Source organism: Mixophyes fleayi, chromosome 6 (assembly GCF_038048845.1).
Source record: "Mixophyes fleayi isolate aMixFle1 chromosome 6, aMixFle1.hap1, whole genome shotgun sequence".
NCBI classification, from domain to species: Eukaryota; Metazoa; Chordata; class Amphibia; order Anura; family Limnodynastidae; genus Mixophyes; species Mixophyes fleayi.
In genome coordinates this window covers 213608045-213635501 of record NC_134407.1, presented here as the reverse complement: position 1 = coordinate 213635501, position 27457 = coordinate 213608045, and the positions used below count along the sequence as shown (strand labels likewise).

Sequence of the window (27457 nt, the reverse complement as noted above, 5' to 3'; positions counted from 1 at the left end):
GATAACATAATAAACCAGGTATACATAAGGATCACATAAAAGCAAATAACAGAGTAATCAACATAAAAACAAACAAGCAATACAGTGATACAGAAAATAGTCACGCATGGTCACTGTTACAGTGGGGAAGAGTGGAGAAGGGAGGGGAAGAAAGATAGAGAACTAGAGGAGAAGGGATAGGAAAGGAGGAAGTCACTGATCAGTATGGAGTAGATTGGTGACAGGAAGTGATATGAAAAAAATATCAGAATGCCAAAGGTGGGGGAGAGCCATGGTACGTGGTCCAGGGACTCCAGACTCAAGTGAAAGGGGCTGGGGTACGTTGCAATATGCTCATTATATATTCCATATGGTAATCCTGCGTGTGTCATCTCCTTTAACAGAGATCAATGGAGTCAGGTTGCTGGGCAAAGGTATAAACAATGTAAGTGTTTATCATTTATCAATTCTATGGCTGAAATTTCATGGAACATTTTACTTTCTCCAATTTACTTTTAGTAACACTTAAAAGGATGCAAAAAACCTTGCAAAACAAATCAAGATAAAATAAAATTCTGTCTGTCGACATTATCTATCAAAAAAAAAAATATTTCTACAAAATTAGCAATAACAAACAAAACATAAATTAACCCCACCACCACCATATACCCAGGGTATAGTAGTATGATATTAAATGTAAAAAACAAATCTTTATATACATATATAATTATATAATAAATAGTACAATTAAATACACCCTTTATAATAGTAATAAAACATACTATATATATATATATATATATATATATATATATATATATATATATATATACAAATGTTATACTTACTATATATATACACAGCATCTTAACTAGGTGAATGTGGTATAACATGGTTTATAAAGCATGCATGGAAATTATATATTTAGCTACAGAAGTTAAAGTGTATAGTGACTTAAGCCATCTTTACCATATTTTATAATAATTAGGCAATGAAGCCCTGGGCATACAGATGTAATGTTCATGGCCAATCGTGACATTCATAGGGCATCCCATAACACAGGTGGGCAGATGGTATTTGCATTTACCTCAAAATATTCCTCCCATTCTGTTATCATATCACTGCCCTAACCCATTATTGCAAACAAGAAGGGATTACATTTCCATAAATTGGCACCAACTTCTGGCTTAGAGTTATACATATGGATAAGGGTGAATGATCTGAGACGCCTCTAAGCAATAGTATCTCCTATTAAGGGAAGCAGGGTACTAAAGAGAAACTAGAATCAAGTCAAACAAGGACAAAGTATATGGTACGCTGAGTGGCAAGAAAAATGTTGAGATTGTGGAAACCTAATTCTCCAGACATCAGTCAAACCGAGGTCAGATATCAGTTTGGCTAAAGCCGTGGGATCAGTGGATATCGGTAGTGTGGGAGAAGAATACCTCCATCTATCTAGTCATTATCCATCACATTTTTAAAGTCTCCCACATAAAGCAGCAGAGTGCCTGAGGATAGAGCTATAAAGAGAAATTTTCAGAGAAAATCAGCCTTAGTTTTCCTCAAGGAGAACTAAGGCTGAAGTCCGAATTATACCATGAAGTAACACAAACCTACCATACGTGTCAGTCTGTACTTGTTCCATAACATAATGTAAGATTTTCTTAACTAGGATGGATACATCTCTATAGATAGATGATTTGAGAATAATGATAAGCCCCGCCCACCCAAGATCGTTTAATAGCAAGGATGCTATTGCCTTCCAAATGCGTTGCTACCAGGCTGCTATGTCAGGATTGTGTTTCTTAACCTGTGTCAAAACCAAGGTTAGTTTGAGGTGATCAGAAAGACACCTTACATGCTACATGAGCAGACTAAATCCCTCACCTATAGTTACTGTATCAAACATGGTTTTTTAAACCTGTATTAACCAAAATCATGACAGTCCCAATATATGTTCACCCAGTCTAGTGCATAACAAACAATTATACAACTGCAAAATTCCATCATATCAAATATCAACCCTCTAAAATCATTTTGTATAAAGAAATAACAATAGATTAATATTTATAAATAATATATTTTCCAGCAGATAAAAAGGAACTAAAACATTAGTAGCTTGTATAAACCGAACACCCCCCCCCCACCCTGTATATCCATACCCAACTAGATATACTTAAAACCTTTAACATATAATCAAACAAAATCCTTTTCTCCCACTTCCAATTGGGAGACATTGAGGTATAGTGTAGGTGTGATAGGTGTGTGGCACTTTAAGAAAGTTGTTAGCTAGCCTTAGCTCCTTCCCCTCTATAGACCTGTTTATACTCTGCGTTTAGGGACCCTGTTTAAGTTTTCATTTATTTTTCTGCATGGTTTACTTATTTTTTACTTGGAGGCTTTTGCCTCCTCTGTTCTCTGAGCCACATTGGCGGCTCCGCGGAACAGCGGCTGCAGCTGCTGGTGCCGGCGAAGGGGAGAGGATTAAAAGTGTTGTTTAGGTGCCTCCGCTGCCGTGCCCTGCACCCATCACAGGGTACCTCCTTGGAGCTGGCCACAGCTGGCCCGGTGTCCTAAAGCAGTCGCTGCTTGACCGTGCACAGTGCTGGGAGAGGGTGGTTAGGAAACCGCGGTGGGCTCCCTGGGATGGCTGTCTCTTTCTAGAGGCAGCCTTTAGATTCCTTAGGGGGCTGGATCTGTGGGTCAGGTAGGGGTTACAGTATTCTTGTAAGCCCCTACTAGGCACTGGATTGATGGAGGGGCACTCTCTGCACTTCTTTCCTAGTGGTCTCTTACTCCTCGTGTATAGACACCAGAATAGGCAGCCATTTTGGAGCTCTAGCTCTCCCCTTCTCTATCATCTTTCTTGTAGGTAACGGGTTGTGGGGTTGTTGTTTTTTTCAGAGTGGTTTGTACCTAATACTGTTTGAGATCTTTGGCTGTATTGCAGACTCATTTTCTTTGCTTTGATTGTGTGCTGCTTGTCTTCCTATGTGTTTTTCCTCCCATGTGTGTTTATCATGTCTGATAGGGGAATATCTTTAAGGGCTAAGGCTGGGGTGACTTCTATGACGGACATTATCTGTGTCATATGCAATGGAAAATTGCCTTTGGGGTGGTCAGGCGCAGGTGCTTTGTGAGCAGCATGCAAATCTGTGAATCTCATGCTGTGTGCAAAAGGGGACTCTGTCCTTCCCCAATTTCCCCTGCCCCTGAGGGGAGTGTGGCCGAGTCTGTTCCTGGTTTGCTGGGCCAGGGTTCGTCTGGACCTGTGATCGTGGACTCTGAAGAACAAGGTCTGACGGCTTTGGTGCAGGATTTTGTTGTTTCCTCCTCATTAAACAGAATGTTGGAGTCCTCTACGCCATCTTCCCCTTGTAAGCGCAGGTAGGTTGGCTGCGCCTCAGCTGGAAAATGTATCAAATATTGAGAGTTCTTCCCACGAGGAGGGCGAAGTGGTTGTGGAGTCGGATGTAGAGAACTTCTCTTTTGTAGAGGAGGTTTCTTCTGGCCGTCAGGGGGTGGAAGAGTTGATACGGGCTGTGTGCCAGGTGCTGGGTATTCCTGAGGCAGTAGTCCCTGAGACTGCAGAGCCTTCTCTTTGCACAGCGGTCAAATTATTATTTTTATTTTCCCTCTTCCTTCCATTTGAAGGATTTATTAGGTGAGCCTTGGTTGTCCAGGTGTCCCATTGGCTGCAGTCTTGTTGTCCGTTTCCCCCTGAGGTTCTCGCCAAATGGGAAGCATCTCCACTGATGGACGCTCTGGCTGCACGGTCGGCAAAGGTCGCTATTATCCCGCTTCGTAATGCAGCCACTCTTAAGGATGGTGTAGATTCTAAGGTTGAGGGCATCCTTAAGTACATTTTTGTGGCGGCGGGTGCCTACTTTAGGCCAGCTTTGGCATCGGCTTGAGTTAACAAAGCTGTGACACCATTCCATATTCTGGACTGCTTCCTTTGGTGGAACAGATTCAGAAAACTATGGACTACTTGTGGGAGTTGGGACTGATTGGGACAAGGATCTCTGCCTCTGCAGTCTCCACTCATTCGGACCTTTTGGCTTCAGTCCTGGGAGGCTGATGTGGAGTCAAAAAAGGGTCTTGAAGTAATTCCTTATTCTGGGGGTGTTCTGTTTGGGCTTGAGCTTGACATCATTATCAGTAAGCTGACAGGGGGTCATACAGAGCATGTCTGGAGAAAAGCAGGTATTTTTTCCATCCTTCGGGGCGGTCAGTATTCCAGAGGTCAGTCGTCCACCCCTTGGATGGTTTGCAGCATGGACGTCAGGCCTGGTCTGCTCGGTGTCCAGCTGCTAAGTTGGCAGACAAGCAGTCAGTGTGGCAGACATTCTGCCAACAAACGATCTTCCGTGGTGGGAGCCCGTCTTCTTCTATTACGAAATCAGTGGTTTCAGTCTATCACAGATACCTGGGTAAGGGGATTTATGGACTGATGGCACATCATCGATCTTCTCTGTTACCCTCCCAGACAGTTTTTTTTTCATAGGGCTCTCTGAATGTCTGACAAATTGACTGGTTCTGCGAGAGGTCATCAATTGCCTGACTTCTTTCAGAGTGGTTATTCCGGTGAAGGAATCTCAAAAAGGTTTGGGTTTTATTCCAGCCTGTTTCTTGTTCCAAATCCCGATGGTTCATTCGGGCTGATTCTGAATCTCAAATCTTAGAATACCCAGATGAGGGTGCCCAGATTCAGGATTGATTTCTTGTAGTCGGTGATTCACAGCATGGAACAGAGGGAGTTCAGGGTGATCCTGGACATCAAGGATGCCTATCTACATGTTCCCATCTGGGAGGGTCTTCAGTCCCTACTCAGTTTTGTGGTTCAATCAAACCATTCCCAGTTCCGAGCTCTACCTTTTTGGTTTGGCCACAGGTCTTCCCCAAGATCATGGCTGTGCTGTTGCAGTCCAGAGCGTTTTCATTCCTGGATGATCTTCTAAAGGCAGAGTTCCTAGGGTACTCCTGTCCCATATCCAGGTGATGACCCAGACCCTGGAGTCCCACATTTGGATCCTCACCCTCAAGAGGTCCAAATTGACTTTGACTCAATGGATGGTATTTTTGGGCCTTCTATTCGACACACTTAAAGAGTGTTTGTTCTGTCCTCCGGGCAAGAAAACGGCCTTGAGGAAGATAAGATTTCTGTTGGCTGTCAAACAGACCTTTGTATACTTCTGCATGAAGGTTCTAGGCAAGATAGTATCAACTTTCGAGGCAGTCCAGTTTGCTCAGTTTCTTGCACAGGAGTTTCAGATGGAACTCCTCTCAAAGTGAAACAGATCCCATCTGAACCTTTCCAGTCAGGTGTTTTGTCATTGTTCTTCTGTGCGTCAGTAGCTCCTTTGCTGGTTGCAGAAAGACAATCTCTGCAGGGGTCGCCTATTCTCTATTCGGAATTGGACCTTGGTTACACTGGTTGCCAGTCTTTGCGGTTGGGTTTCAGTCTGTCTTCATGCCTATTTTCACGGTCTTTGACCTCTGGAGGAATCTAAACTTCTAATCAATGTATTGGAACTGCAAGTGATGTTCCAGGCTCTGATCAGCGTGGAACGTTTGCTGCAGAGAAGGGCAGTGAAAATACAGTCTGGCATACCTCAATCACCAGGGCAGTACCAAGAGTCCTTTAGCCATTCGAGAGATGCACAAGATTTTTTGATGGGTTAAAACTCACATTTGGGTCGTTGTGGCAATTTTTATAGATTTGTGAGGCGGACTTTTTGAGTAGGCAGACTCTGCAGCCCAGCAAATGGTCCCTCCGTCCGGAGGTGTTTCGCGAGTTGGTGGACAGGTGGGGTCAAATGGACATCGACATAATTGCATTTCAGTTGAACCACAAGGTCCAGCTTTTCTGCTCCAGGGCAATAGATCCTTTCCCTCTCTCAATAGATGCCATGTCGATCCCTTGGCAGTTCAGTCTAATTTACCTGTTCCCACTGGTAGCCATGCTTCCGAGGGTCTTAAACTTTAGAAAGGCAAATTTTAATATGCTAAAGGAGTCTATAAAGATCATAGACTGGGGCAGAGCTTTTGAAGGAAAAAATACGGAAGAAAAGTGGGCTGTCTTTAAAATGTTGTTGGAAACATACACGTATAAGTTTATTCCTATGGGAAATAAATGTAAAAGAATTAAGTCTAAACCAATGTGGCTAAATAAAAAGGTAAGGGAAGAAATGCAAAGGAAGAAGCGTGCATTTAAATTGTTTAAGTCTGAAGGGTCAGAGGAGTCCTTCCGTAGGTACAAGGAATGTAATAAAACATGCAAAAAGGAAATTCGATTGACTAAATTAGAAAATGAAAGGCACGTTGCAAAAGAAAGTAAGACAAACCCCAAAAAGTTTTTTAAGTATATAAATGGCAAAAGGATTAAAAAAGATAATATAGGACCCCTAAGAAGTGAGATGGGTGAATTGATAAATTAAACTAAGGAAAAAGCAGAGGTATTAAACACTTTCTTTTCTTCAGTATTTACCAGAGAGGAACAAATGGCAGGAGTAATACATGAAAATGAAACCATGCCATTAATTAATACTTGGTTGTCAGAGGAAGAAGTCCAAAGGCGACTGAAGGATATTAAGATAAATAAAGCTCCAGGTCCAGATGGCATACACCCAAGGGTCCTTATGGAGTTAAACTCAGAAATAGCTAGACCACTATTCTTAATTTTCAGAGATTCAATATCATCAGGCTCAGTACCAAGGGATTGGCGAATAGCAGATGTGGTGCCGTTGTTTAAAAAGGGGACGAGATCACAACCAGAGAATTATAGACCTGTAAACCTGACATCAGTAGTGGGGAAACTACTGGAAGGTATTTTAAGGGACAGTATTCAGGATTACTTGGTACGCAATAAAATTATTAGTGGGAATCAACATGGATTTGTGAGGGATAGGTCATGTCAAACTAATCTAATCAGTTTCTACGAGGAAGTTAGTGGGACCTTAGACCAGGGCAGGACAGTAGATGTGGTCTACTTAGATTTTGCAAAGGCCTTTGATACAGTGCCACACAGGAGGTTGGTTTACAAAATAAGGGAACTGAGTCTAGGAATCAAAATTTGTACTTGGATCGAAAACTGGTTAGATAATAGGGAACAGAGAGTTGTGATAAATGGAACATTTTCTAATTGGTCAAAAGTCTTAAGTGGAGTACCTCAAGGTTCCGTGCTGGGGCCACTCCTTTTTAATATATTTATTAATGACCTTGGTGATGGTTTAGAGAGTAAAGTTTCTATTTTTGCAGATGACACTAAACTCTGTAAGGTAATAAAATCAGAGCAAGATGTAGCTTCTCTACAGAGGGACTTAAATAAACTGGAGGATTGGGCGGCCAAATGGAATATGAGGTTTAACACAGATAAATGTAAGGTTATGCATTCAGGGATCAAAAACAAGAACGCAATCTATAAATTAAATGGAATTAATTTAGGAGAATCTATAATGGAAAAGGATTTGGGACTGCTCGTAGACAGTAGACTTAGCAATAGTGCACAATGTCAAGCAGCAGCTGCAAGGGCAAACAAAGTATTGGCATGCATAAAAAGGGGCATAGATGCAAGGGAAGACAGTGTAATTTTGCCACTGTATAAATCGTTGGCAAGACCTCATCTTAAATATGCAGTACAGTTCTGGGCACCACTCTATAAAAAAGATAATTTGGAACTAGAAAGGGTTCAGAAAGGGGCGACAAAATTGATAAAGGGTATGGAGTCATTAAGTTATGAGGAAAGGTTAGCCAGTTTAGGCATGTTTACTTTAGAAAAGAGGCGTCTAAGGCTATCTCCCCTTAGACGCCTCTTTTCTAAAGTAAACATGATTACTATGTACAAATACATGAGGGGTCAATACAGAGAGCTTTCATGGGAACTTTTTACCCCAAGGACCATACACAGGACACGTGGTCATCCCCTAAGGTTAGAGGAGAGGAAATTTCACAACCAGCAAAAGAAAGGGGTTCTTTACAGTAAGGGCAGTCAAGATATGGAATTCATTGCCAGGGCAGGTTGTGATGGCAGATTCAATAGATATGTTTAAGAAGGGGTTAGACAAATTTTTAACGGAAAGGTGTATCCAGGGATACGACCGTTAATTAAAATGAAGGATAGTAGTGGATATAGGGTAAAAATAGGAATGCAATATTGAGTCTGGAGGGATGGGGGGATTTTCACAATTGAAACAGATTGGCGGTTGCTTACTCTGGATTAATTTCAAATATAAGAGCAGGATCGCAGGAGATCCTAAATAGATTGAACTTGATGGTCTGGTGTCTTTTTTCAACCTCATCAACTATGTTACTATGTTACTATGTAATGAAGGTAAAGAGAGAGTGTGTTTCTGGTCATTCTGTGGCAGTGGAATGGCATTGGAGGGCATGGTACACAGACGTTCTCTCCATGGCAGGGGGTTGGTCGTGGCATCTGCAGTACCGGTCAGACCTGTTAAGTCCAGGACCGTTTAATTATCTTTGTTTAGAACATTTAGCTTTAATATGTGGCTAAGCGTGTGGTGCAAACTATGCTTCAGGGTCGGAAAACCGGGTCCAGCCAAAATAAATCATTGTGTCTGGAGTATATATATTTCCTGGTGTGAAAAGAAGGTGTCTCCTACCTCTTCTTTTCGATTGTCCAGGTTACTTATGTTTTTGCAAGACTGGCTGGATGCTGGTTTGCTCCTTATTTAGCTTACGGGTCAGGTGTTGGCTATTTTTGTCTTATTTCAAAGAAAGATGCCAGATGAACAAACATTCATACAGTGGGTGCTTCATATACAGTTTCCATATGTTCCTCTGGTAGTGCCTTGAGATTTAAACTTTGTGTTGGAGGCTTTACAGCATTCTCCTTTTGAACCTTTGGACCTGGTGGATTTGAAGTTCCTAACGTGGAATACCTTATTAGCCATTTCTTCGGCTAGATTTTCAGCATTCTCCTGCAAGTTTCCTCCTCTTGTTTTTTTATGAGGATAGGTTGGTTCTTTGAACCAAGCCTTCCTCCCTTCTTAAAGTGGTGTCCAGATTCCATATAAATCAGGACATTCTAATCCCAGCACTGACCAAATGTTTATCTTTGGAGAACGAGGTTTCTTTTTGTTCTCTGGATGTGGTCCGAGCTTTGCATACTGATGTGAAAAGAACACAAGATGTGCGCAAGTCTGAGGATCTTTTGGTCCTCTATGATGCACAGGAAAGTCTAGCCAGCCTTTAAGGTGACTTGCTCACTGGATTATGGCTGTAATCCATCAGGCATATGATGGGGCTGGGAAGCCTGTTCCATATAATCTTAGAGTTTACTCCATGAGGTTGGTGAGTGCTTCCTAGGTGGCATGGCATGGTGCCTCGACTGGGCAGCCGCTTGGTTCTCCATTCACACTTTACTCGGTTTTACTGGTTTCAAGTGTTTGCATCAGTGGATGCCAGTTTTGGGAGAAAGGTGCTTTGTGATGTTTCTTCTGAGCTTGCCCAGTCGTGATGGTGGCTCTGGGATGTCGCCAATGTACCTGGTGTCCCCCAATTGGATGTAAAAGAAAATAGGATTTTTCTAATATATATATATATATATATATATATTATAATAAAATACATTTTTCTTAGTCGATCTTTAATGGTCTAGGTTTCTTTTTGTTCAAGAGGTTGATGTTTTCCTCTTTCTCAGTTGCTTCGCTCTTTATATGTCTCCTTGTCCGTGGAGCTTAGTTAAACATAAACTGAAGCCTAAACAGAAAGAGGGGGAGAGCCAGAGCTCAGTATCAACTTTCCTAAAGTGCCCAATGCCTAGTTCCACTGCACTATAACCAAAAGTACATGATGTCCCCCAGTGGACTAAGATAACTGGATTTTACGTAAGTATGAAAATCCTATTATATCCCTGGAGGTGACGCAGTGGGAATTTCCAGCAATATCTAGCCCACTACTTAACCCCGAACCCATTGATTCCTAGGGGCAAAAAATTAAGGACGTAAAGATACTTTAGTTTGGTGTATACATTTAGACTGTCAATTATTTTAACTGTCAACATTTCATACTCGTCCCCACCAGGGGATGTGTCTGGATGATGACTGTATTGTTATGTGTGCCAGGTTCCTATAACGTGTAAGATGTCACTGTATATTTCTCCTTGCAGGAATGGGAGTATTTAGAAGGACACAAGGGTCTGTACAAGGACGTCATGATTGAGAATCACCGGCCCCTCACATCACTGGGTAAGGGAAGATTTAGTTACCAAACATTTGGTCCCAGTGAGAATTCGTAGAGATAAATTTGTCAGAGTGTTTGTCCAGATGCTCAGCGATAAACACAGAAGGAAAACCAGGGGGTAAATGCATCAAAATGAGATTCTAACAAAAGGCCACTAATTCCAGTGACATCAGAGCTTAAGGGTGACCCTCTCCTATTATCTGAAGCCCCTGGGATTCCTCTTGATACTATCATGAGTAGTGGTAATGAAACACTATAATGGCTTCAGTCTAAGAGTGGCAGAGGGGAGGACGAGGTGATGATGGGGGATTTGCTGACGAGTAATTCTGTAGAGTTTGGAAGATTCCTGGATGCTGGGGTTGTGTGGGCCATGGCTTTGTTTTTGGTTAAAGCTGGAAGTCACAATCCCCAAGAATAATAATATATAAGAAATAGACAATGGGATTTATACTCTTTGTTTTTTTTCACAGAATTAATGGTGATGGTTAATTAACATTATAAAGCTAACTAGCATTCATTTTTCCTAACAGAACTACATAAAGTTCCAACTGTTCTTATTAAGGAGGAATCAGTCTCATGTGAAGGAGGAAATCTCATTGACATTGATACATGCACAGATCATACTCAGTATGCATCTACTCATATTAAGGAGGAACCTGTATCTTGTGAAGAAGGAAATTTTTCACACACTGACATTTATACACCCACAGATCATACACAATATACATCTACTCTAATTGAGGTGGAAATGGAATCTTCTTTCACTGGAGAACAAAGCTCTGTTAGTTACCAGAGGAAAAATGTGAATGATCTCACTGTAGACAAATCTTGGTCTTGTTCTGAATGTGGGAAGTGTTTTACTAGGAAAAGAAACCTCCTTGTACTTCAGAGGATTCACACAAGAGAAAAACAATATTCTTGCTCTGAATGTGGGAAATCATTTACTAGTAAATCACATTGCAATACACATCAGAAAATTCATACAGGAGAGAAACCTTATTCTTGCTCTGAATGTGGGAAATGTTTTAATATGGAAACAAACCTGGTTAAACATAAAATTCACACAGGAGAAAAATCATATTCTTGCTCTGAATGTGGAAAATGCTTTATAACGAATCGGAAACTTCTTAGCCTTCAGAGATGTCACACAGTAAGTAAAAAACCTTTACCACACTCTTGCTCGGAGTGTGGTAAATGCTTTACTTTTAAATCACATCTTACTGAACATCAGAGATATCATACAGGAGAGAAACTTTATTCTTGCTCTGAATGTGGGAAATGTTTTTTCAAGAAATCTTATCTTGTTCATCATCTGAGAATTCATACAGGAGAGAAACCATATTGTTGCTCAGTGTGTGGTAAATGTTTTTCTTTTAAAACAAATCTAGTTGCACATCAGAGAATTCATACAGAAGAGAACCCATATTCTTGCTCTGAATGTGGGAAATTATTTAATAGTAAATCAAAGTGCAATATACATCAGAGAATTCACACAGGAGAGAAACCATATTCTTGCTCTGAGTGTGGGAAAGCTTTTAGTCAGAAGCAATACCTTTATGTGCATCGGAGACTTCACACAGGAGAGAAACCTTATTCTTGCTCTGAATGTGGAAAATGCTTTACAACGAATCTGAAGCTAATTAGCCATCAGAGATGTCACACAGTAAGTAAAAAACCTTTACCACATTCTTGCTCGGAGTGTGGTAAATGCTTTTTATTTAAATATCATCTTGTTAAGCATCAGATAATTCATACAGGAGAGAAACCATATTCTTGCTCAGTGTGTAGTAAATGTTTTTCCTCTAAATCACATCTTGTTGAACATCAGAGAATTCATACAGGAGAGAAACCATATTCTTGCTCTGAATGTGGGAAATCATTTAATAGTAAATCAAAGTGCAATAGACATCAGAGAATTCATACAGGAGAGAAACCATATTCACCATATTCACCATATTCTTGCTCTGAATGTGGGAAATCATTTAATAGTAAATCAAAGTGCAATATACATCAGAGAATTCATACAGGAGAGAAACCATATTCTTGCTCAGTGTGTAGTAAATGTTTTTCCTCTAAATCACATCTTGTTGAACATCAGAGAATTCATACAGGAGAGAAACCATATTCTTGCTCTGAATGTGGGAAATCATTTAATAGTAAATCAGCGTGCAATAAACATCAGAGAATTCATACAGGAGAGAAACCATATTCTTGCTCAGTGTGTAGTAAATGTTTTTCCTCTAAATCATATCTTGTTGTACATCAGAGAATTCACACAGGAGAGAAACCATATTCTTGCTCTGAATGTGAGAAATCATTTAATACTAAATCAAAGTGCAATAGACATTGGAGAATTCACACAGGAGAAAAACCATATTCTTGCTCAGTGTGTAGTAAATGTTTTTCCTCTAAATCATATCTTGTTAAACATCAGAGAATTCATACAGGAGAAAAACCATATTCTTGCTCAGTGTGTAGTAAATGTTTTTCCTCTAAATCATATCTTGTTAAACATCAGAGAATTCATACAGGAGAGAAACCATATTCATGCTCTGAATGTGGGAAATCATTTAATAGTAAATCAGATTACAATAAACATCAGAGAATTCACGCAGGACTTAAACCAGTGCTTCCCAAACTTTCTCAGTTCAAGGCACCCTTTGGGTCACCATAATTTTTCCAAGGCACCCCTACCCAGAAATAATTACCAAGTAGTCCCATTTTTTAAGTAGTTGGGTCAAAATGACGTAAGATGTATTTAGACACCATCACATTGTGCCTCTTTATCACTGCGCCCCTTCGCCATCTCACACCCTGTATCCCCCTCTTCGCCATCTCTCACCGTGTCCCCCCCCTTCAGCGTCTCACTTTGCCCCCCTCATTCAGTGTGTCTCTCTCTATCTCTGTCCCCCTCCCTTCAGCGTGTCTGTCTCTCTCTGTCCCCCTCCTTCAGCATGTCTCTCTCTCTCTCTGTCCCCCTCCTTCAGCGTGTCTCTCTCTGTCCCCCTTCTTCAGCGTGTATCTCTCTCTCTCTCTGTCCCCCTCCTTCAGCGTGTCTCTCTCTCTCTCTGCCCCCCCTCCCCTCCTTCAGCGAGTCTCTGTCCCCCTTCACTCTCCGTTCCTTTACTTACCTTCATTCTTCATGTTCCGATGTCTTCTGTCCTCTCTGCTGCCACTCCTCACTGACGCTGTCGGACGTGATGACGTCACGCCCCGCAGTCAGTGAGGGCAAGGATCCGGCGCTGGATGGGTAAGTTTTTTTTTTTTTTTTTCTTTTTTCTTTTTTTTTGGGAGGGTGATCGCGGCACCCCTGTGACAGCGCCACGGCACCCCAGGGAGCCACGGCGCACACTTTGGAAACCGCAGAGTTAAACCATATTCTTGCTCTGAATGTGGGAATAATTTTACAAATAAAGCATCCTTAATTAAACAGAGAAATCACAAGTGAAAGCTGCTTTGCATGGCAGCTCCTGCCCTTTGTGTCCTATTATTGTATTGTATTGCAGCAGTACCTCTGATTACCAGAGGTGCTGCTATTATGCCTTTCTTGTTTGCCTTAGGGGTTAACTTGTTCACCAATTATCCCATGCACCTGGGTGTGGTTTTCCCTTTATATACCTGTCACTCCCAGCACACAGGGCTGGTTATTGTTGTCCCATCCTGCGATGTCCTTTCCTGTTGTCCAATCCTGATGTCATTTCCTGTTGTCCTTACCTGATTGTTTCTGGACATTCATGCTACTTTCTGCATCAGCTGGAACCTGGTATTTATCACTGCTCCTTATTACCTGTTGTTAATACCTCTCTGCAAATAAACACAGAGTGTTTTTCACCAAATTCGTGACTCCTAGCTGTACTTCTGTTTGAGATCCGTGACAGTATAACCAGCCCAAAAAACAGCTTTGGAGTCAGGTGAAAGTTTTGTTTTATTCTGGGACTTTTTTGCTGCAATCAAGTTTTCATTTGTCTTTTGCAACATGTCTGTTTTACCAATCATGGAATTACCACTGCTACAAACCTTACAAATGGACATTATATTGCTACGCTCCCAGCTGGCTAAATTTTCCACTTTGCTTTTGGACCCACTCAGGAGACTATCAGAGACTGTTTCACTGAAATCTAATACTGTTGATTTGACCCAGCCAACTCTGTCTGCTGCTGAATCTGTGCCGCCAACACCTTGCAATAATACCATGTCAAATTTGCATTTAACTAACAACTGCAGTTTAACTAATGCCCGGTTCACAAGTGGGCCACGCCCCCATCTGACCGACGTGGAGAGACAGCGCAGAATAACCAACAAACTGTGTCTCTACTGTGCCAGCATTGCACATTTTTTGCAGGACTGTCCCATCCGTAGACCACGTCAGCTTACTGAACCATCACCTGTTGTTTCCTCTCTGCACTCCAAATCTGTTTATGCTCCAGCATTCCTGTTCTCTGCGAAGAGACCCAATCTGCCAGCTCCAGCCGCCTGTCCTGAGGCACCAACTCCCTCTGTCTCCTGTTGCGAGGTGCCAGCCTCTGTCTCCTGTTGCGAGGTGCCAGCCTCTGTCTCCTGTTGCGAGGTGCCAGCCTCTGTCTCCTGTTGCGAGGTGCCAGCCTCTGTCTCCTGTCCCGAGGTGCCAGCCTCTGTCTCCTGTCCCGAGGTGCCAGCCTCTGCCTCCAGCTCTGAGGTCACATAATCTGCCTCCAGCTTTGAGTCTCCTGCCACTGTGTCCGGTCCCGAGTCTCCTGCCACTGTGTCCGTCCCGAGTCTCCTGCCACTGTGACTGGTCCCGAGTCTGCTGCCACTGTGTCCGGTCCCGAGTCTGCTGCCACTGTGTCCGGTCCCGAGTCTGCTGCCACTGTGTCCGGTCGTGAGCCTGCTGCCACTGTGTCCGGTCGTTAGCCTGCTGCCGCAGCTTCTGCACCCGAGTCTCCTGTTACCGTGCTATCCAGTGCCGAGTCTCCAGCCGCTGCCTCCAGTGCTGAGTCTCCAGCCGCTGCCTCCAGTGCCGAGTCTCCAGCCGCTGCCTCCAGTGCCGAGTCTCCAGCCGCTGCCTCCAGTGCCGAGTCTCCAGCCGCTGCCTCCAGTGCCGAGTCTCCAGCCGCTGCCTCCAGTGCCGAGTCTCCAGCCGCTGCCTCCAGTGCCGAGTCTCCAGCCGCTGCCTCCAGTGCCGAGTCTCCAGCCGCTGTCTCTATTCCTGAGCTCCAGTCTGCTCCAGAGGGGGCGCTGCCCTTCCAGTCTGATCCAGAGGGGGCGCTGCCCTTCCAGTCTGCTCCAGAGGGGGCGCTGCCCTTCCAGTCTGCTCCAGAGGGGGCGCTGCCCTTCCAGTCTGCTCCAGAGGGGGCGCTGCCCTTCCAGTCTGCTCCAGAGGGGGCGCTGCCCTTCCAGTCTGCTCCAGAGGGGGCGCTGCCCTTCCAGTCTGCTCCAGAGGGGGCGCTGCCCTTAAAGTCTGCTCCAGAGGGGGTTCTGTCCCTCCAGCCCGAGTTGCCAGTCCATGCGGTCCAGCCCGAGTTGCCAGTCCATGCGGTCCAGCCCGAGTTGCCAGTCCATGCGGTCCAGCCCGAGTTGCCAGTCCATGCGGTCCAGCCCGAGTTGCCAGTCCATGCGGTCCAGCCCGAGTTGCCAGTCCATGCGGTTCAGCCCGAGTTGCCAGTCCATGCGGTCCAGCCAGAGTTCCCACTTGGTGCTGTCTGCCCTCAGGCTTCTCAAAGTGCTGTCTGCCCTCAGGCTTCTCAAAGTGCTGTCTGCCCTCAGGCTTCTCAAAGTGCTGTCTGCCCTCAGGCTTCTCAAAGTGCTGTCTGCCCTCAGGCTTCTCAAAGCGCTGTCTGCCTTCAGGCTTCTCAAAGCGCTGTCTGCCCTCAGGCTTCTCACAGCGCTGTCCCCTCCAAGTCTGCCGCCCAGTCCGGGCCTGCTCCCAAGTCTGCCGCCCAGTCCGGGCCTGCTCCCAAGTCTGCCGCCCAGTCCGGGCCTGCTCCCAAGTCTGCCGCCCAGTCCGGGCCTGCTCCCAAGTCTGCCGCCCAGTCCGGGCCTGCTCCCAAGTCTGCCGCCCAGTCCGGGTCCCCTGTCAGGTCTGTTGCCAAGTCCGAGTCATCCTGTGCTGAGGGTGCCGAGTCTGAGCCGTTGCCTTTCTTTGAGGGGCACATTTCCCAACTTTGTGCTCTTCTGAAATTTGCTGCCTCTTATATGCCCTCCATACCAGAGCTTATTAACAACCCTAAGGGACGTGTACTGTTCCTTATTTCATATTTTAAAGGAGAAGCTTTGGAATGGGCAAATCTTTTTTATTGAAACCCAAGATCCCATCCTGTTTGACTTACAACGGTTTGTTGAGGAAGCAATCAAAAAGTTTTCTCCAACCCCTGCAGTGCCATCCTGTGGATCACCGGTGCTTTCAGCAACACTACCCGGCACTACAGTTCGAGAACTACCCTTGTGCTCCACCCAGTTGGCACAGGTCCCAACTCTAAGGAAGTCCCGTAAGAGAGGAGGGCGTAAGAAAAGAGGTGGTTCTGCAGTGCTTGAACTGGCAGCTGGCATGGCCTCCTTTGCCCTTTTGCCCATGGACGAGGACTTTTCTGCCGGGCCCCCAATTGTAGACTATGATTCCGATGAACTCAGACATTTCTGGTAATTAGGCGTCTGGAATCCGCCCTTAAGGGAGGGGGTACTGTCACGATCTGCCCTCAGCTTATGCATTACATGCTGCTTTGCATGGCAGCTGCTGCCCTTTGTGTCCTATTATTGTATTGTATTGCAGCAGTACCTCTGATTACCAGAGGTGCTGCTATTATGCCTTTCTTGTTTGCCTTAGGGGTTAACTTGTTCACCAATTATCCCATGCACCTGGGTGTGGTTTTCCCTTTATATACCTGTCACTCCCAGCACACAGGGCTGGTTATTGTTGTCCCATCCTGCGATGTCCTTTCCTGTTGTCCAATCCTGATGTCATTTCCTGTTGTCCTTACCTGATTGTTTCTGGACATTCATGCTCCTTTCTGCATCAGCTGGAACCTGGTATTTTTCACTGCTCCTTATTACCTGTTGTTAATACCTACCCTCTGCTACCCTGCATTAACCGTTTACCTGGTTGTTTCTGGACATTTATGCTACTTTCTGCATCAGCTGGAACCTGGTATTTATCACTGCTCCTTATTACCTGTTGTTAATACCTCTCTGCAAATAAACACAGAGTGTTTTTCACCAAATTCGTGACTCTTAGCTGTACTTCTGTTTGAGATCCGTGACAAAAGGCCATTAATTTGCTAAGAGTGTGGGAAAAGTATTAACCAGAAATGAAACTTTTTCTACATCAGACAATTCACACATGAGTATACCTATATTTATGTTCTGAGTTGGGGAAATGTTTATGCAGAAAATCAAGTTTGTTGTGCATCAAAATGTGGGAGATGGCTTACTAGTAAAGCACTTTCCTTTGCATCAGAGAAGTCACACTGGAGAGAAACGGTAGTCTTTCTCTGATACGGGAATGTTTTGTGAGTTAAATCTGTCCCGACAGCTATAGTTCTATTTATGTTGTGGCTTTTCAAAATTTCTAAAACTTAAATTACAGTTGCTTTAAGATTGGGTTGCCAAAATATTTGCAAAGATATGTACAGGTTCCTGTACCCTGACAGACCTTGAGATGTTTAACATTAAAATTACATTTGCTCTGCAGCTTAGTATAAGGTATTCTTCTCGTTCATCAACCATTTTCTGGCTGATTACAGTGTCCTGAGTGTTGGAAAGTTACTCCCCTCATAGTCACCACTTTTTGTAAAATATCTTCCATTCTGGGAAGCTGCTGAAACTTTTAAAAATGTATTTGTAAATGCCATATTTTGGGTTTAGTTATCCTTCAAGTGCAGAACATTTATTTTTCATATATTGATGAGTTGAATAAAATGATGCAGTAAAACAGTAGTAGAGACTGATGGTACATTAAACATAAGATATTTAGGGGAGTTGGGAGGGGGTTTATTAAAATGCCCTCACTGTAGTGAAGGTACAATGGGTACTGGGACACATGAAGGACTATTTTATGGAAGGTAAGTCCACAGCCATGGCTGGAGTGGGATTGGCGTTCAGGAAAAACTTCAGGCAGCTCCACACTATGCATAGGATGGTGTAGGGGGTCCATCCATTTATACTTCAAGCATATCCAATGTCCCCCATTTAAGGATTTAATGTATGTACAAACTTAATGCTGCTCCATTTAGTAACATTGGACTAGCCTGTCACTTAGATAATTCAACTACTTCCCTTCAGTGTCAAAACCATATGCTTTGGTTTCCCATTTTGTCCATGAATGTGAACTTAACCGAGAAAACAGTCCTCCATGAGACCTGCTTCTAATTGTATGTTTAATACCATGTAAGCATCTCAGTAAATGCCATGTCAACTGTTTTGTGCTCTTATCGGTCAGCAAAACAGCCTTGTGAATCCTTAACAATTATATACCTGTATTAAACTGCTCTATATGACATATTATCTGCATGGAAAACCTGACCAATGATGAAGAGAATATAAATAAACAAATTTGTAATCTACTTATACATCATAATTCATGCAGGTGATAAACCCTGTTTTTATATACATGTGCAGAATGTGGGAAATGTTTTACCTGTAGTTCAGCAATTTTTAGACATTTTTAGACAGAGATTGCACATATTTATGCTCCTAATGAGAAATGTTCTGTGAACAATCCCAAACTATGTGCACGAGATAATCCACAGGTAGAAAATGTGTTTATTATAAATCTAGCTTAATGTCAAAGGTTTTCTCTGTTAAAAATTAATACATTGAATAAAACATTACATGTAAGTCGATTCATCTGCTATTCCTGATCTCATTTACTTGTGAGAAAAGCAACTTGTGGCATATCAGTGTATATGTTATATGCTGTATGCGGTTGGTTGTACAAAACTTCTTGCAAAGTTGTTCTCTGTCTCTGGATAGCGTGAGGGACACAACATTATATGAATCTGATGGTATAAAATATGAAGTAGAGGACATATAGGGACTGATTTAGAGTTGAAAGTAAGTGCATTTGTGCATTGAAAAGAAGCGTCTTGCGACAAAATTGATGCACTGTGCATAACTTGCGTCTGTATTTTGAGTTGTTCGTATCATACACTTATGGCCCCTAGCACTTGAAGAGGCGGTTTAGGTGCATTAACGTGCAAGTGCAGTACAGTAAGGATGTGGAGTCACAAATGGAGCACGCCCTTTGAGTTATATAGATCTTGAAATTAATTAGGTACAAGATGTACATTTTGCACCTACACAAACTAGATGCAAGTTTTGAAGATGGATGACCCCTCTTTGCTCCAGACACTTCGATACAACCCAAAATACAGCCGAGGACACGTAAGTGTGCATGCATGTGTTGTGTGTCATATGCCAACAGGTCATTTTTATGTTCAGCAATAAAACAGAAAAATATAGATTCTCTCTTGGAATTTGTCTATATTAGCTGATGACGTTGAGCTGTGCAGGGTTATTAGCATAGAGCAAAATAGTGTCTTGGTACAAGGAAAGGAGACAAAATTGCATACCAAGCCGTGAAATGGTAGATGAAATATAGTACAGATAAATACTGTATAAGGTTATATATCTCAGCTGTAGTGATTATTTTGCTACTTATTTTTACAACACCTGAGCTCCCTTCAGCTGTGTACCCAGGGACTAATGGAGACATCTCCCTCCCCAGATCCAAATTACAGGTCTGTGCTTTAGCCTTCTGTTCCTGCCTCCAGTACCTTAATTATTTTCATACCAAGGCAAATATTTCAATAAAGAATATATATTTTAGGAACAGTAAGCATTTTACCATAATATGGAAGGGGAAAGCTATACCACTCACTGAGCCAATCTCTGGGGTATCCTTGTGTACAGTTAGTTTGATCAAGAGTTAGTTTACTCCTACTACCAACAAGGTACTGGCCCTGTTCAAGTGTCACCCCAGGTATGACAGTGACCCAGCGTCACCAGGCTCAGAGAACTTGACAATGAAGAAAGTGAATATTGGATTCTCACAGTCCTCTTTGACGATTTCTGCCAGAAATTATAACCCTGAGGTCTCCGGGTGCCACTCTTATCCCTGTTCCAATTCCCACATTAGCAGGTTCTGGGTAAAGGGGACCGTTTTCTCTCATGACCAAAATAAAGGAAGAAAATATACAGCTAGGTCTGGAATTATTTGGACAGTGACACAATTTTCATAATTCTTGCTCTGTACACCACCACAGTGGATTTGTAAATAAACAATGGAGATGCAATTGAAGGGCAGACTCATCTTTAATTGAAGGGATTGAACAAAAATATATGAAACGTCTAGGAATTGCAAACATTTTTATACACAGTCCCTTATGTTCATGGTCTCAAATATTATTGGACAAATTAACATATTCATAAATATTATGTTAATTTTTAATAGTTTGTCACAAATCATTTGCAGGCAATGACTACCTGAAGTCTAGAACCCATGGACATAACCAAATGCTGGGTTTCCTCCTTTGTTATGCTTTGCCAGGCCTTTACTGCGTTGTTTCTTGTCTTCAAGTGAAATGCAGTCTCGATCGGGTTAAGATCAGGTGATTGACTCGGCCATTACATTATATTCCACTTCTTTGCCTTAAAAAAACTCTTGGGTTGCCTTCACAGTAAGTTTTGTTTTTAGTAAATCTAGCCACAGAAGGAGGAGCGCAAAGCACCAGGTACTTAAAAGTTGACAATTTATTAAATGACAACAATAAAAAACAGGATAAGCAAAAATAATCAAAAGCTTATAACATTTGTAACATTGAAATTGGACAGCTGCATAATAAACAGACCTGATCTTTTGCATAATCAGGATACTAGGCCACAATTGAATAATATCTAATACCATCAGATAAAACTGGCAATGCCGTTCAAGGAATCCAACCCGCGGGTTTTCAAAGTAAAAAAGATTTTGATGATCTTGGAGCTAAAACAAAGGGCAAAAAAAGGAGGAAGCCACTTGTATCAATATTCCAACTTGGAGATCACCTTTAGGATGTTATCTTTTCCTCATATAAGTCCAGCTGGTTTTAATGGTAATTAGCCGGACAGAAAAGGTGGCTTGATACAATATGTAATTAGAGCATCCCCCATAGGGTGCAATCGAACATCGGAAAATCAAGTTAGTGTTGTGATTTTAAACGTTATCGATGATAGTATTTCCAGATCTAGTATCGGTAATCACATTACTCGTGATCTATAACAGTGCCCAATGGAACTGGATCTTGTGGGCGCTAGAGAGATATATGCATATATACTTAGCTTCACTTTGTGAATTCATAGATATCAAATCCCGATGTAAAGGCTCCAACAGATATGATTGACAGTCAGCGGGAAGGTACCCAGCAAAGGATCCCAAATCCACTTTTAGTGGTAGGCTGGCCAGCACCTGATATGGATTTTGAGATATATCAATCCTTCCTAACGCGTTTCCCGGCGTCCTGCCGCTTCATCAGAGGTGAGTTGAGTGATTAGAACCAGCCACGCTGGTTTAAAATACTGCAAAATGGTCACATGGAGTCAATCACATGGTCAGCAGCTGATATTACCAAAATATCCGGCTCATTAGTAGTCAGTATCGGAGATATCCGGACTTTGTGTTAGGAATCACGTGATCGTCTGTAAGACTCCGAAAATAGCCGACACGCTGTCATTCATCACGGAAAGTCACGATCTCCTGTAGACCGGAATCATATTCGGAAAAAAGCCTGATTCAACAGAATGCTTATCCAATACATAAGATAAATGCTTATAATAACATAAAATAAACTGGTAATACAGATAAAAATATATATATATATATATTCGGATGACAGATCTTCACAAAAATACATACACAGCCTCTAGAGGCTAGAAAAACATTTCCACACATGAATCAATACATATATTATTATTATTATATTAAAGGCATGTGTGAAAATATATAAACCCCTAACATGATCCACAGCTAAAACTAAAAAAGAGAGACTAACCATAGAATATGGACTAGTTAATAGTCTAGATTTCAGCACAATAAGACTGACTCAGGTAGATATTAAAAGGAACCCAACTATGGACGTTAACTGCCCATACTGACATCAAATATATTGGACCCTAAACACAAAGGAAATGGGCTATTGAGTAATCTAAATGTTCAACACAGTGGAACTGCCTCAGGTAAGTATTAAAGGAACCCAACTATGGACGTTGGCTGCCCATACTGACATCATAGAATAGAGTAAATTAAATATACAAATAAAAGGGACAAAAATTAACCTATATTTTTAAGTTCAATGCTATCATTAAGTCCAAACGGCAACAATGTTTTTAGTCTGAAGATCCAAAAGGCTTCTCGTTTACAGAGGATGTTGAAACGATCCCCCCCCTAACAGTTGAACCAATCTGTTCGATTGCTCGAACTTTAAGACCCTCCAATTTACCTTTTTGACATTCATTAATATGTAACGATAGATTATGTGATCTTATACCCTTTATAATATTGCGACGGTGTTCAAGGAAACGCACGTTAAGCGTGTGAATAGTACGCCCAACGTACTGAATCCCACACTTGCAATTTATGACATATATCACATAAGTAGAACAACAATCTAAGACTTTCTCGATGGTAAAGCTTTCCCTCGTTGAGAAAGAGATAAAATTGGTACATTTATGGTCAACAAATGAACAAGTAATGCATCTACTTTTACTGCATTTATAAAAACCATTAGGTCTGGAAGCCAGCCAACAGCCTAGGGACGAATTAGGTACAGATGGTATAGCTCCTAGATTATTTTTAAAGAAACTAGGAGATAGTTTATTTTTTAGATTCTTTGATTTTCTAAAGATTGTATTTCTACCCTTATTAATGAGTTGACCAACACAGTCATTCAGTTCTAGTAGAGCAGAATTTTTAGTAATAATCTGTCTTATTTCATTCGCATAACTATTATATTTAGTGATGAAAACCACAGATCTGTCCTGATCGATTTTACTGGGACGTGTAGTAAGGAGCTGATCCCTATCTAAGTCTAAATTCTCAGTATAGGCTTTTTGTACCAATTCTTCAGGGTAGCCCTGTTCTACAAAGGCTACAAATAATTTCTCAGAATGTTTGTTGAAATCCTTAATATCTGTGCAGTTTCTTCTCATGCGAAGAAATTGGCTCTTGGGTATACAATTTTTCCAAGAACTTAGATGGCTACTTCTATAATGTACATATCTGTGAGAATCAACTTGTTTAGAATAATTCTCCGTAATAATTGAGGAATCTTCTATACGTAAAGTGATATCCAAATAATTAATTTCCGTTGGATGATGATTGCTAGTAAACCTTAAACCAAAATTATTAGTGTCTTGGGTTGCCTTCACAGTAAGTTTTGTTTTTAGTAAGCCTGAAGACATCAGGTCGTGCCTTTAAGGGATACCCTAGAGACTGGCTTTATATCATAAGTGTAATGTATTTTTTTCCTTTTACGTTATATTATAGTGTTACAGTGTGATTTTTTTAACCCTTTCATAAAAGTGCTACAGCTCTGTTGGTGTATTATGTTAAATAAACTTATACTTTGTATTTAAATATTTACTTGGGTGTGAAAATACTTTCCCATGTCCATGTTATTGGGGTGGGTGAGAGTCTGGCAGATAGCTCAGTAAACGCTGACGTGGTGTGGGAGCCATTGCTGGTTAACACCGTCAATCAGTATAGGCAAATAGCCTGTAGGTGCCCCTGTATTGTGACAAAAAGAAATAATAAATATCCAATACCCTCATTGACATTTTTTTTTTTTTCGCATCAATATTTTTATTCAAATTTTTCAAAGGTATAAGGGGTACAGAAAAAAAAAAAAAAGGGGAAAGGAAATTACCAACAAAGGGGAACACATAGGGATTCCCCACGCAGGGGGAAAGGAGTCACTCAATTAAACTTGAAACTAACATAAGGCACACAATATCAATAATACGCATTTAAAAATGAAAGGAGAATATAAACAATCCACTCATAAGGAAGAAAAACAAAAACAAAACCCCCTCCAACAAACAGAAATATAGCAAGACATATCAGCCTTCATTTTGATCATCCGAAGATATCTCCACCATGGGAGGGGTACCAGGAGCTAAGAACTGATCAGTGGGCTGGGGAGATTCTATAAGGGCCGCTGGAGCGTGAGCTGTTGGAAAATCGGAAGTATCTTGGGGAGCACCGGGGCCATCTGTAATATATTCATGCCACCTGAACCATTTTATGATAGGAGCTGATGCAGATGAGGCATAGGGCGTATCTATTGTTTCCATCTCAAAGCTATACTGTAACTTAGAGATGATTCGGGCAGTGGTAGGGGGGGACTGAGACTTCCAGTTTTGTGCTATCGCTGCTCTAGCAGCTATTAATATGTTCCATTCCAAAGCGATCGTGCTTTGGAATGGAAGTCGGATAGACATGGAGAAGAGCTAGGGCTGAGTCTGGAGCAACAGGAGTTTTTAGGACCGTTGAAATTAGAGCAAATACCTCGCCCCATAGTGGCTGGTAGCAAGTTAAGTTAGGAAGCATCAGTCCCCCGCATTGTTTAGGTAGGGCCATACGTTTATGGGAAAGAAGGGGGCGCTTCTGCCGCCACACATATGCCATCATTAGCGTATGGAAGCGGGCCATCAATCGTTTAGGTACAATATAGGGAATAGTGCGAAAAATATACATCAGTTTGGGTAGCAGCATAATTTTAAAAACAGCTATATGGCCCAGCCAGGAGACCTCAAAGTTAAGCCAGTTCTTAGTTAGAGAAGAAAGATGTAAATAAATTGGATTGAAATTAGTTTTGAATACTGTGGATAGGGTAGGGGGAATGTAACGGACTTACCTGATCCCCGCCGCTCCGTCCGGATGACGTACTGTCCACAACCCAGAGGCGGGGATTTTGAATCCCCGTCAGCATAAAAACCTCACTCTGACACTCGCTGAGTGTCAGAGCACCACTTACCTGTTCCTGGCTCCTGTACTTCGTGGATTGCTGCGTCTTCCAGTCTCCAGTGTCTTTCTGTGTGCTGATCTCTGCCTGTTTGACTACCCTGGCTCTCCTATCCCTGTGTACAGACCCGGCTTGCTGACCATTCTTCTGTTCTTGTGACCCGTGTACCGAACCTGGCTTGTTGACTCCGAGTTGCCTTCTGATTCTGCCTGACTCCATTCCTGTGTACCGAACCGGCTTGTCTGACTCCGCTACCTCCGCTCCACTCCGCTGTACTACAACCTGTCATCCGTGCCCACCCTCTTGGGCCATAGTTACCTGCCTGTACTCACTTTTCCCCTCCCTCCCTCTCTTTCATGCTGTGCCTGAGCCCCCAGAGTTATAGTGCTTACTGTTACTTGTACTGTGCTGTTTCACCTTGTACTGTGCCTTTATTTGTCCTTGTACGGCGCTACGGATACTTTGTGGCGCCCTATAAATAAAAGTTAATAATAATAATCTTGGGGCGAACCTGAGGACCGCGACCTGCGACTCCTGGCAGCGAAGCCCATCCCGCCTTGCGGCGGTTCTTGGTGAACACCGGGGAGATCATTAGACTCCGCACCTCAGGTGCTAATCAAGATTAGTAGTAGAAGTATCCAGAATCTGTTACAGGCAAAGAATCCTTTACCCAGACAAATGGGAATTTCCTTTGCAAAAACGATAGTGAGGATTGCGGTATATTAATAGGTAGGGCCTCGGATTTAGTAATATTTAACTTATACAACGAGGCCGAACTGTAGTCTAGAATGCTTTTCAAGACTGGCAACGAGGTCTCCGGATTGGTAACAAACAGAAGTACATCATCCGCAAATAGACAGAGTTTGTGTGTATAAGAGTGAAAAGTAATGCCTGTAAAATGGGAAGCCTGCCTAATTGTATGCGCTAAAGGTTCTATAGCCATAGCAAACATCAGGGGAGAAAGGGGACACCCCTGCCTTGTTCCATTAGTGATGGGGAAAGAGGAAGATAGAAAACCGTTACTAAATACTCTTGCGGAGGGTCCCTGATATAGAGCTAATATAGAGTGTAAGATAGTACCCTGTATGCCAAATTACAAGTAACACTTTCATATAGAGCCAATGGAGTTTATCAAATGCCTTCTCTGCATCAAGGGAAAGCATAACAAGCTCCTCTCCAGTCTCAGACAGAAGGTCTACCACATCTAGAATGCGCCGTGTATTATATGAAGCCCATCTGGTCCGGATGGATCAGCTGAGGTAACAAAGGGTTCAGGCGATCAGCTATCAACCTAGCATAAATTTTAAGGTCGGTGTTAAGTAGTGCTATAGGTCTATAGTTCTTAAAATCGGAGTGATCCTTACCAGGTTTGGGGATCGTTATTATTTGTGCTTCTAACATCTCAGCTGGGAAGCTACCCCCCATCAATACATTGTTATAAAGATTAGTAAGAAGCGGGGCCAACTCCGACCGGAATGTGGTATAAAAAGCATTTACAAAGCCATCCGGACCAGGGGCCTTGTTTCTAGGGAGAAGCCTGATGACCTCCTCAATCTCCCGCTGAGACCAAGGGAGATTAATCTGCTTCAGACTATCACGGTTTAACGGGGCAAGATTAAGGTGGTGGAGGAAAGTAGATATAGACAATTCTGATGGCTGCACCGTGTCCTTATCATCCCGCAGGTTGTATAAACTAGCATAATATTTAGCGAATTGATTTGCTATGTCAGCGGGATTGTGGATCTTATTTCCCCTAAAGTTGTGAAGAGTTTTTATTTGGTTTCTAGCTTGCTTACCTCTGAGTTTACGGGTCAAGAGCCGACTGGCTCTGTTACCCGTAGAATAGAATTTCTGACGCAATTTAGTAAGGGCTACTTTCATACGAGATACAAAAAGTGTATTAAGCTGTTTCCTAACACCGTTTATTTCTTTTTAAAGAGCTTTACAAGGGCGTGTCTGGTTCTGTGATTATAAAGTGATTAGAGTGGATTTGAGCGTATGTTGGCGGAAAAGGTATTGCTTTTTCAGGCGTGCACCAATTTGGACAGCTGAACCACGTAAGACTGCTTTCAGTGCACACCAGTGAGTAGAAAGGGATGTATCCTCCAGTTTATTCACCTGGGTATATTGCGTCAGTGCTTCTGACAAACCGAGCCTGGCCTCCAGGGAAGTAAGTAAATAGGCCGGCATCCGCCAAGGTCTCGAGGGGATTATAGTGAGATTAAGGTTCCAGGTCCACTCTATCGGAGCGTGGTCTGACCATGTGATAGGGAGAATATTGACTGTATCAGTGTGTTGTAGTA

The 27457-nt window shown here is 42.4% G+C and overlaps 2 protein-coding genes across 6 annotated transcripts in view; both read left to right on the top strand.

Annotated features, from left to right (window-relative positions):
- The window catches only part of LOC142160620 (uncharacterized), a 36768-nt gene extending 23138 nt beyond the window's left edge, over positions 1-13630 (top strand). Inside the window, exons 8-10 of the mRNA XM_075215483.1 lie at positions 10112-10190; positions 10716-10843; positions 11159-13630. Of these exons, the coding sequence (XP_075071584.1) occupies positions 10112-10190; positions 10716-10843; positions 11159-12859 (1908 nt within the window). The 3' untranslated portion in view covers positions 12860-13630. The remainder of the gene's footprint in view (positions 1-10111; positions 10191-10715; positions 10844-11158) is intronic.
- The window catches only part of LOC142159781 (uncharacterized), a 325690-nt gene that overhangs the window by 149605 nt on the left and 148628 nt on the right, over positions 1-27457 (top strand). The window lies entirely within an intron of this gene.